General features: G+C 32.4%; 1 protein-coding gene across 1 annotated transcript; it reads left to right on the forward strand.

The window, feature by feature from the left end:
* Positions 1-7682: 7682 nt before the first annotated feature.
* Positions 7683-10195, forward strand: LOC123216080 (cytokinin dehydrogenase 6-like). Its single transcript, XM_044636440.1, has 5 exons — positions 7683-8391; positions 8713-8840; positions 8941-9201; positions 9321-9583; positions 9674-10195. Exons 1-5 carry the CDS (start codon positions 7812-7814, stop codon positions 9990-9992), a joined length of 1551 nt encoding a protein of 516 aa, XP_044492375.1. The 5' UTR covers positions 7683-7811; the 3' UTR covers positions 9993-10195.
* Positions 10196-12475: the final 2280 nt, after the last annotated feature.

Below are 12475 nucleotides of genomic sequence, written 5' to 3' on the forward strand. Positions count from 1 at the left end.
TGTTTAAGTTTTTAAAATATCGTAAATGTATATTTATCTTTACAATAAAAATTGGGTGGAAAATAGTCCTTTGGCCAATCCCATTTGCTGATCATGGAGAGAATGTGAGCTGATGCCAAGGTCAACATTCAATTCATAGTATGCATGTTGAGTGATACAAGGCTTGAAAATCTCTTCGGAAAATGTACTTTTTATGATTGACACAAGCAAGATAGAGAGAAAAAAGGAGGAAGAAAGATTGGTGATGTAATTTGGTATGTTGGTGTCCAGTGAAGGAAGAAGAAGAGGGAGAGAGATAAACAAAGGAAGAAGAAACAATGGCACTGATGATAGGTTTGCTGAGTGGCGTCGAGCAAAGGATGAAGAACAGTGAGGGTAAAAGAAATGAAAGAATATGACAAAAGAATCCAAGATTTTTTTATTTTATTTTTCAAAATTATATCCAACATTTAAAAATAAATAAAATTACTTAAATATTTTTTTTATAATTAAAATTGACCCAAAAAAGTAACAAAATGTGAAAATTTATTATTTTTTACTTTAAAGGTGAAACCTTGTCAATTTAGCATAATTCAAATCGTTTTCAATAAGTGAAGTTCTATTTATATTAATTTTGTCATAATTGTTAAAAGTATATTAAACAATCTATTAATAGTTTCACCGTTAATATATAATCTCTTAGTATAGGTTTTGATACCTAATTTTGGATATTCAATTAAGTATTTAGTTAATGTGTTATCATATATTTAAATGTTATTTTATTTTTAATTTAAAATCATGTATTATTTAAATATTTAAAATTAAATATCCATATTTTAATTGATAGATTTTTTACCAAAAGTATTGATTGGGTTGGGCGGAATTACTGGTTGCCAACCATTCAGGGTGGGCTAGTCCTTTAAATAATGTTTTTTAACAGTGATCCATTAGACCCAACCCAGCGTATCTAATGCCCACCAAACCATGCAACAGAGTTATCTTAAAATCGATTTTCAACCTGCCATTTTATATTAGGTAAGCCTGTAGTGAATTGCAATGTTGCCCATCTTTATTTAAGTCCAAATAATCCATTAATCTTCATCACCCAACACTTAACTCTAGGTGTAATATTTCCTACAATAATATTATTTATATCTACATATTTTTTATATATAATTTAGATACACAGATAATATGTCATCATATAATTACATATTATTTTATTTTATATTTAAAATTATTCATTTATATAATAATATATTATTTATATACTTAAATTATATATAAATATATATATATATATATAAAACTTTGCCGTATACAAATTGATAATGGCATTCAAGGACACCAAAAGAGAGTTTTATAGCCACAAGTTATGGACTCTTTGATATTATATATATATTGGCAGCAACTAAAACATTGAAAATGTTGAAAGCAAGTTTCAACTTTGAACCTACTTGATGCCTTTCAGAAGAGGGACAATAGGCCTTAGCTCCAATTATGGGGTCTCTAAACTAATAATACCTCTAAAATAATTTGAGTATGACAGGAAGGGAGAGTTGCATTTACCTTAGTTGGAAGAACAAATATTTAAAATTTAATATTCCAAACATTGTCCATTGTTTTTAGACCTAACCAAGCCAATGCAAATACAGCACATATGGTTATTATTATTATTATCGTTATTCTTATTGGCCGACAAGTATTATGCAAAACCCAATATTGACTTGGTGTGAATGCATTAGAAGGAAGACCGATGTGTGAATCAGAGAGAGAGTTATTCAGAAGTGGCAGAAAATACTTTCAAAAAGTTATTCAACAACTCTCAGAAATTATTAGGGTTTAAGACAATCTTCAATTTAAGCCTTGTATGACTCATTCTTATATTATTATTTTCACAGAAAACGTCGTATTCTTGGAGTATGATATCGCAGTCAAAGAATTGGACCAGATTTATTTTTTATATATATGATGGCTATTAATTCTTCTTCTTCAGATCAATCCCAACTAAGTGAAGTTTGCATCATGCATGAGCTACTAACGCATATTCTGGTTTATTTTTTGCATTCCCTTCCCAGGAATTTACTTTGGAAAATACCATACAACTTTTTTTTCCTGCTAAACCTTTTCCTTGTACGAACAAGAAATCTAGTTAAGTTTATCAAGTAGGCTGTAAAGTTAGAGCCTGTAACACAAAGAATCTGCAATGACACTACATGAATAATGGGTTTCAATACACGTGGTGAGGCTAAGAGAGGTGATGATGGAAGGGTTATAATGGGCATGTTTCCTTAATGGAGTTAATGATATGAGTTGAAATTCCATGTACATTTAGTGGCTTCCAATGATGCAACAAGTTGAACAAGTTAAAGCCGAAAGAAGCTCTACCGAAGCCTTTGTGTCGTCTTAATTTGTGTGCTAACAGTAAACTTATTGAAGCTTGATAAATTAACCACTGTAGCTATGATATTTATAATTCTTTCAAGGGAAGTATGCATGCACATTGTCCATATTGGACTTAAACCTAACCAATCTTTAGCCAGCAAATTATTTTGGTGAACAAGTGTTGCCTGTGAAGGATATGCTAACACTAAACTTATATAAAAATCGCATAAATTTGACTAGGAGAAATCCCATGAATTCAAAGAAGTCATTAGAATTATTGCTGAAAGAACAATCTCAAGCAAGATACTGTTGCAAGTTTGCGACACGAGCATGAATTGGAGATCTGTGGGAATGGATTTTTTTTGGTTCTTACATTGAAAATGACAGTGTTTTAGATCAAAGAAGAAGATATTCAAAGATTGAAAATACTCAAATAGCATTAATTTGGTGTTGGTGTATTGAACTGGGTGTGGGTCTCAGATGAATCGAAACGTCTTTGTCTCTCAGGTAATTTATTGTCTTCATCTTTAACGAAAACGAACAATGAGAAAGTGAGAAAGAATGCAATTGAAGATGACGAAATTCGTTGTCTTTGGTAACGGTTTCAAAATCTTAGAAAGAAAATAACTGTTTTTCAAACTTTGAGTGAAGAAAATTATTATATTTTTAAATTAAGAAAAAAAATTTTAATTTTTTTATATTTTTAATTACCTCATATTTTTACTATTAACCCTAACTGAAAATTTTAATAGAATGATAAATATTTATTTTTTTGAAATTTCACAGGTGAGAGTTCAAAAATACATTAAACCTTAGGTGGAAATAAGTCTTTTGGCCAAAGTAAAATTACAACGGAGCACATGGGATGATGTTATACTATTCAATATATTATTTAGTTGCGGCTTCTTTTCTTTTCTTCTTTTACCCAAAAAACTATCACACAAGAAATTGTTCAGAACTACCCATTAATTATAGGTATCTCATATTCTCATATATCTTTTTTCTTTTCCCACACTCTCAAATTCCATACAATCGTCTTCTAATAAAAAGCCAATTTAAATATTTATATGTATGTATGCATACATAATCTTGACAAATCAACAAGTCTTCGATAACTTAAGAAAGATAATCTAAAGCAAGGATAATCCATACATGCATTCCATTCTTTTAGCATATCAAATTCCCTTTCTCTTTCTCTTTCTTTTTTCTTTTTCTTATTTTTATGTCTTATCCTCGGCCAACCTTTCTTGAAATTCTTTTTTGATATATCCAAAGAGAATTCATTCTATGATTCCTTTATTTTACAAAGGGAAGTTGGCAACCCCATATTAATCAAATGATCATAATTCCATTGCTTCATTTCTTCAAATTTGCAACAAGAAATTATCAAGTAACTCAAGATGGTAATGACCAATATTTTTGAGATGGGTACAAATGTTTTTGAAGGAAAGATGGAGAAATTGTACTACATTTTGATTGTTTAAATTTTAGGCTAAAGGACTTATTCTCATCTAAAGTTTACTCTTTCTCAAGTTTCCATCAATTATTTTTTAAAAACTCAAATACTCATCCATTGATTGTTAAGTCTATTAATTTTTAAAGGTAAAATCGTTATTTTATCAGTAATATAAAAAATAAACTAAAAATTTATCTTTTTTTTTTCTTAAATCCTAAAAACTAATAATTTCCTCTTCAGTTAAGTTTTAAAAAGTAATATTTTTTTCTTAGGGTTTCCATTTTTTTAGAGACATTTTTTTGAGTGAACAATCAACTTTTTCGACGATTTCCAAGCAATGTCTCTTTTTTTCTGACGTGTTTTCCTTCTGACGTTGTTGACAACGAAAAGAACCGATATTGTCTGACGCTTTCATCTCTAGATAAAGACAAGAATTATGTCAATGACCTCGTCTTCGTCCATCAGTGGGTGTTTGGTTTTTGAAAGATAATGAGTGGATAAAACTAACGAATTTGATTAATTTTAATAACCAATAAATAAGTATTTGATGAGTTTTTTAAAGATAATCGATAAAAACTTCGAAGAAGAATAAACTTTGGGTGGGAATCAGTTCTTTGGCCTAAATTTGATGTACAATGATTTTTTTTCTAGCTAGAGAGAATAAAGCAAAAGCATTACGTTGATATAAGTATGAAGCACTACTTTGTTTTTTAATCTTGGAGAAGGACTTTAATTTTGAACTTTGAGCACAAAAGCCTAGCATTGTGGATGCCATACCAGTGGATACCTGACATAATAATTGATTAAAGTCATATTAATTTGGTGGACTAAAGATTTACCAATTAAAAGCCTAATTTTGTGTTTCATATATATACATAAAAAATTTGAAACACTTTAGCATAGCAAAAACATACCATAAAACACAACACAATCATGGAACTAATATTACAATACAACCATGTGTACTAATTTTATATGTATCATCGTACGATTGAATAATTTTAAATTAAGATAAAATAATATTAAATCATATCATAATACATATAAGTATATATTTATTTATATAAAAAAATGGGTTTACATAATATTATTCTTAATACCATAATAAATAAATAAATATTGGACGTAAATTATTTGGTTGAACTGATGAAGACAAAATTAAGGTTTGGGTAGGTGGTGAGTAAGTCCGACTGTTGATGGTGGACAGTTCATTCACAACCCAAATTATAGAATGGCAAAAGTCTTGACTTTTTCACTTAAATTATTCACTAAAGTATCAATTGGAAAACATAGTATATCACATAAAGTATATTTATCAAATCTTTTAACTAAGTGCTTTCTTCAATAATGGGTTTCCCTACTCTAGCTAGCTTTCTTCATCAATGGGGTTTGCTATAATTTACAGTCAATATAGAATCCAAATGTTCAATGAACTAGATAAATGGTAATCAATTCTGTAATAAGAATCTTGGATTATTGAATTGATTCATTTGTTTTGATGTCGGATTAGCAGTGACACTAGAAGAGAAGAAGAACTTAGTCATTAATTTTTTGGCATTTAGCCTCATGGATGATCTTATAAACTTTAATTTAATTTTAACCTATAGTCACAATGGAGGTGGTTTTAGAGACAAAGAGGCAGTGATTAGAGTGGGATAGTAAAAGGACAGGGAACATGATATTGATAATTTTAAGTCAAAATCCCACAAAATTTTGATAAATAATAGTATACATACACAATTTAAATATATAATTTGAGTATATAGATAATGTTTCATCATATAATTAGATATTATATTATCTTTAATCCAAAATTATCTAATTATATGATAACATATTATTTGTATACCTAAATTATATATTAAAAGTATGTATGAATAATTTTATTATAATCTGATAATCCTTAAATCTATCACTTCTTTCTTCTAACCAACATCCCACATGTGTTTGTCTAAATAAATAGCAATCTTATCCATCAATCTCATTGCTCCATCTTTGATCTAAATGTGGGCAATTCAATGCTCAAAGTTTTGCTGGCACCGCAGAACAGTTACATGTCATTTGTTCTAATTTTCTTTTTTATTATCACGGAAAGTGAGATTTATGATTATTATGATAGGATAAGAGCGCATTCTAACCGCCCTTTCAATCCCTTTGATGACAAATGTATCATACACTAATCCAATAATTTTGAGTGATTAAAGATGTTTTGTTTTGCTATTTAATTTTGTAGCATCGAACGGATAAGATGGACCCACGATTAAGGCTTCCACCATATGGGACTATGGGAGTGCCTACCTAATTATAATTATTGCTACTAATTTTGATTTTAATTTTAATTTTGATTAGGGTTTGGCCTTCTTCTAGAAGGCAAAGTAATCAATATTAGTTTTTAACCACAAAAGAGGACTATGTTCACACTTAAGCACCATAATTAAGTGCAAAATCTAATCTTATATTAAATATGAAATAAAAATTCCCATAAAGGGTTACATTTGTTTGAGACACAGAGCATAATCACACTTAATATTATTAATAATAACTTACATTAATTCATTAATAAAGTATAGTATATTGTGATGTCATTTTCAATTTGTAAGCAACAGCCAACTTGATGATATGCAGAGGCCCTTATGATTTCTGAAACTGAAAGCACATTGTACAAATCTACCAGAAATTTCCCATGAAAATCACATAAGCAAAATGATGCAAAGGCTTTTGGGGACACAAAATCTAAACTAAGCTTAGATAATCAATGTTGAATCTGCATTATACCTACCATTTGGTGCTGCCTTTTAGCCACCATTTATAAGCCTCAACAACTTCTACCATCACAGAAATGGAAAGGAAAGGTAAAAAGTAAACAGAAGAAAGGCAAAGGGATAAACTGCAAAGGTAGAGAAGAGGTGAGTGAATTGAATTGATTAAACTTATCTTGAGGAAAAGTAAGAGATGAGATGCTTCCCATTGCAGCTGCAAATCCCCCCACATAGTGTCCATTAACAAGTTGTTAGGAAAAGTGAAGGAACAATTATTGCACTACAGATTTATTTAACATTTAAACAATAGAATCAGAATGATTTCAGCCTTGTCCAGTAGCTGGGAACTGAAGCTTCAGAACAATAACAGTAGGGATTGGAAAAAAGAGCAGTCTTTTAGTGCTTCCTCCAAGCTGTCATCCCCATGTTCTACCTTCAACTTCCTTTGGCCATTGAGACTGGCCCAGAGAGGTCCCAACATAGCCAATCATAGCACTTCACTCCCCACAAACAACACATGCGTATCAACTTCAATGGTTCCATGGAGCCTCATTACCCCACACTGCTCTCTCTCTCTCTCTTGAATGAAACAGTGGCTGGCCTGCTAGTCACTCTCTTGCGATCCAAAAGTAGATACATGATGTTTGTATTCTGACGACAATGGATACATGCATAACGCTCGGCATCATGAATGTCAGGAAAATTTAGGTATGGGCATACCTGTCATCAGAGGGACTCATATACGAATTCTGGAAGAACCATGGCTCTTGCTATGTATGGGAAAAGTATACTCAACAAGTTTGATGAGAAAACTTCAAGACATTTTGTCTTTTGGTGGAAAAGGCAAGATCTTAGTTGCAACTGTTGGAAAAAGTGCAAAGATTTGTGAAATCCTTCTTTCTTGTGACTTTCTATTCAACTTGGCATATGTGTGATGCTTCTGTTATTAATAAAAGAGCCAAAAAAGGAGAACTAAAAGAAAATCCTAAAACTCTTCCACTAAGTAAGCAGTCTTCATAACTGAAGACAGGTTGACTCAGCCACCCAAATCTTTTGCTTTAAATTCCCTCGTGAACTCTTCATTTCCATGGCTCTTTTAAACCTCTACTTCTGATTTTTCTCTCTAAGAAACAAGAAGTACGGGACTAACACATCTTTAGTCTATAGCTTCACCCAACTCTTCCAACTAATAAATCAAATATCCAGTTATTAGCTCCTTCAAAGAAAACAACATGCTTTTCATGAGAATCTTCATGATCTTGCTCCTCTGCTGCATAACGGTTAAAACAAACCTTTGTTATTCCAGCATACCTTATTCTTTAAAATCACTGAGCCTTGACGGGCATTTCAATTTTAACCAAGTTCAGCATGCAGCAAGAGATTTTGGCAATAGGTATAACTTCCTCCCTTTGGCAGTGCTACATCCAAGGTCTGTTTCTGACATTGGCACAACAATAAAGCATGTTTGGGACATGGGCTGTCATTCAGAGCTCACAGTTGCAGCCAGAGGCCGTGGCCACTCACTCCAAGGCCAGGCACAAGTCCACCAAGGGGTTGTCATCAACATGGAATCCCTCCAAGGCCCAAAAATGCAGGTCTACACTGGAAACTTCCCATACGTGGATGTCTCCGGAGGTGAATTGTGGATAAATATTCTGCATGAAAGTCTGAAATATGGGTTAGCGCCAAAATCTTGGACAGACTACCTGCATTTAACTGTTGGTGGTACTTTGTCCAATGCTGGGATCAGTGGGCAGGCCTTTCGACATGGCCCCCAGATAAGTAATGTCCATCAGCTAGAAGTTGTAACAGGTTTGTTAAAGAAATATTAATTAAAAAAAATCATTATGCTGTGAAAGTTGCTTCGCTCATATCAAGACTGAGGTCAAGTGATAAACAATCACGAATGAGAAATTAGCGAATTATTACTAATGATAGTCTTCATTTTGTCGTGTTTGATATATTTACTTGCTCATAACTAAAAGGTTAGGTTGCCAACTTCACTCGTTATGCATGTTGTGACTTGACCTTGGTTTCATGAAAATTATTTCATTCAAATTTAATTTCCAACCAAAATAAAAATCACGTACTAACCGCAGTTCTTACTAAAAATTGGACTTAAACTGAGTGCAGGAAAAGGGGAGATTGTGAACTGTTCGGAGAAGCAGAATAGCGACCTCTTTCACAGTGTCCTAGGAGGTCTAGGTCAGTTTGGCATCATCACACAGGCCAGAATATCATTGGAACCGGCACCTGATATGGTAACATTAATAAGTATTATGGTTAAAGACAAGCTAAAAACTGAGAACTCTTCCAGTAGAAAATGCCAGTTCTTCTAAAACAATTTAAAATTTTGAACAGGTGAAATGGATTAGAGTACTTTACTCTGATTTCAATACATTTGCCAGGGACCAAGAGCATTTGATATCTGCAGAAAACACATTTGATTATATTGAAGGGTTTGTGATCGTAAACAGGACCGGTCTTTTGAATAATTGGAGATCTTCCTTCAACCCACAAGACCCAGTACAAGCCAGCCAGTTTGTGTCAGATGGAAGGACTCTCTTCTGCCTTGAATTAGCCAAGTACATCCACTCAGATGAAACAGATTTAGTAAATCAGGTGATGCCCACCATCTGTATATGCTTAATTAACAAATAAATTAATTAATACTAACAATATGCTAATGCTAGAATTATTAAAATAAGGCACTCATCTAAATATCTGTTTAATCCCTACAGGAAATTGAGAATTCATTGTCTCTACTAAACTACATTCCCTCAACTCTTTTCATATCAGAAGTTTCGTATGTACAATTCTTAGACAGGGTTCATGTATCTGAGATCAAGTTGCGGTCAAAAGGCTTGTGGGAAATTCCACACCCATGGCTCAATCTTCTTATTCCAAAGAGCAAAATACATGATTTTGCTGAAGAAGTCTTTGGTAATATCATTACAAAGACAAGCAATGGCCCAATCCTCATCTACCCACTCAACAAATCAAAGTAAAAGTTTTTTTTTTTTTTTAATAAGTCATTAATTACACTAAATACTTGTACAGTTTTTAACTGATGAATTTATCATTTCGATTTCAGGTGGGACAACAGAACTTCTGCTGTTATTCCAGGGGAAGATATTTTCTATCTAGTGGCATTTCTTTCGTCAGCTGTTCCCTCTTCCACTGGAAAAGATGGGTTAGAACACATCTTAACTCAGAACAAAAGAATTCTAGAATACTGTGAAACAGCAAATCTAGGAGTGAAGCAATATCTGCCCCACTACACTACTCAGGAAGAATGGAAAATGCACTTTGGCCCGCAATGGGAAATTTTTGTACAGAGAAAATCTACTTATGACCCTTTGGCGATACTTGCTCCTGGCCAGAGAATATTTCAAAAGTCAATACCTTTCTGATGACATCAACTCCTATTTTATTATTTAAAAGAAAAGGGGCCTCACAACATGCAGGAAAGATGCCCTAACTATAAATGCTGTAAACCAATAACAAGGAAATTTCCAAGCTTTCCTCACATGTTATAAATCTATTGAGGAAGCTGCTGTAAGTAGTTGATATATTTTTTATTTTATTGAAGAAAATAAACCTAATATTTTGAATATATTATTAACTAGATCTGTCAAAGGCAATGAAAAACAGCAGCCATTAAACGTATCTAAATTATTGATCTTGTGCACAAGACATTTTTCTCTCTTATAAATCCAATTTCAAAACTAGCAATGAAATACTTTCCTGCACAAGTAGATAACAACTACAAACACATAATAAATGCATGATTATTTTCCTTTAAATTAACAAGTTGCAAAGCAAAGCAATCATAGAGAAGAAGCAATTTGGGACATACAAAGAGTATCCTTAAGTATACACTAGATTTACCATGGATAAGGAAGAATTAACTGCTTTGTAACAGCATCCAACTTATTTCCACTAACGCCGTGCCTCATCAAGATGAAACTGTGCTGCCATGATCAGATGAACAGTATCAATATGTTAGTAAGTTGGCTTCACTTCTGTGTTAAACAAATGCATAACATGTAGAAAAAAATCTTAGTAAAAATGCTAGCAACTTCACCGGTTGAAGAGTTTCTGAAAACCACAACCCCACTCCTGTACAGTGGGCATACACTAAGTTGTGAAGAATTTCACCCAATTTTGCTACCTTGTTTCCATGTCATGCTGTTGTGCAACATTTAATAACAATTCTGTCAAAAGCTACAGTATAAGAGCAGACCGCAACAGTTCCCTATAATGTCTCTATTTTTATCAGGTACATTACATGGCAGAATGCCAATTTAAAAACACTAAGGCATCAAGGGACAAGTAAAGAGATTACAAATCTAGAAAATCTAATTTTAACTATATCAGAAAATAAAAGCTTTTACAAGATTATTAACTGCAGTAATTTCAACAATATTAATCTGTTATCAACTCAACTCAAATACCAGCCCAGAATAGAATAGAAAACTGATCTTAAAATGATAGTTATGAAGTTAGTGATAAAGTAAAAAACAATAAAGTAGAATTGAGGAAACTAGAATAGTTAAAATTTAATTTAAAATGTTTGAACTTAATGTCATTCATAGAAAAAAATGGATCTGAGCTAGCTTATATTCTCCAAACAAATCTTTTACAAATCATATTTTTTTTCTATGATTTTCTTATCCTTGCTTGTTCAACAAACCATTATCAGAGTAATTAATTTTTCCCAATTTCATTTAACTTTATGGCCATCCAATGTCAGCAAAATGAAAAAGAACCTAACATAAAAAGAAAGCATATTTCTGTTATTAGGAGATTCTGGAATCTTTATGTCAGAACCATCAAAGCAGTGGTATTCAATAGTTCGCACAACTGATTCTCAGTTTAATCACTGTACAACTGATTCAACTGACAAGTTGAGTGACAATGATGACCACCTCCATTATTCCAGGATTCATTGGTTCAGGATACTTGTTGCTGTTTTGAAATCCTTTCAACATATTAATGACTGTTGGAATACTACAACCAGCACATGATACAGTGAAACTTCAATCATTCTTCCAGTGAGCACTGAGGAGCTCGGCTTGAGAATATTTGCAGGAAAAGGTACCTACCATAAATATGGTAAGCATATGAAGGTTAATATTCCAAATTATCCTACTTGGCCAAGTTAGGTCACTATTTTGTAACTATGTGAATGATCACTCCAACCAGAATCTAAAGAGTTAAAGCAAATCCAACTCTTTACAACATTCTCAGAAGCCAAGAATCATGGTCAAGGAGCAAAGTTTCCCATGAAGGGCATATCACAATCCAGTGGTCAAGGGAAAATAAGCAGCTCAAGTGATGAGGGCACCAAAGTATAATGGTTCAACACTGTTTATGTTTGGTCCAAACTTAAAGGATTACAATAAGATACTTTCGTTTAAATTTCATTAAAAAAAAATTTATGCATGTTACCTCCAGATCTGCTAACTGTGAATCACTGACTAAAATATAGAAATAGAAGTAAAGATGTCATACTATTTCAAGGGACAAAATGCAAACTACTTAATGTGCAAAAGATCCAAACAAACTAACAACGCTACTTGATATTGTAATCAATACCAACTGCTTTCCCTGATTTAGGAGAAACTTTGAATTCTTGGTTCAGCCGGAGCAAAGTAACAGCAGGCAAACCAAAACATGCAGCATTTCTTCCTTCAAGGCTACTTATTATCAATATTTAATAAAATGTGCATCATAACAAAAATACCAATTCAAAGATGGTTGATTTGAGATATTTAAAAAGAAATTTAAGCAATACCAAGATGTTATACACAGATTCTGTCTATTTGCTGCTATTTATGGAGTGACCTATGATAACATACTTCAAAGTAACACCTCTGAAAATACTCCATGA

The sequence above is a fragment of the Mangifera indica genome, chromosome 5 (assembly GCF_011075055.1).
Source record: "Mangifera indica cultivar Alphonso chromosome 5, CATAS_Mindica_2.1, whole genome shotgun sequence".
Lineage (NCBI taxonomy): Eukaryota > Viridiplantae > Streptophyta > Magnoliopsida > Sapindales > Anacardiaceae > Mangifera > Mangifera indica.

Coding starts and splice junctions, on each gene's coding strand:
- LOC123216080 (XM_044636440.1), top strand. CDS start 7,812: ATGCTTTTCATGAGAATCTTCATGATCTTGCTCCTCTGCTGCATAACG. Junction 8,392..8,712: donor TCAGCTAGAAGTTGTAACAG/GTTTGTTAAAGA, acceptor AACTGAGTGCAG/GAAAAGGGGAGATTGTGAAC. Junction 8,841..8,940: donor TGGAACCGGCACCTGATATG/GTAACATTAATA, acceptor AATTTTGAACAG/GTGAAATGGATTAGAGTACT.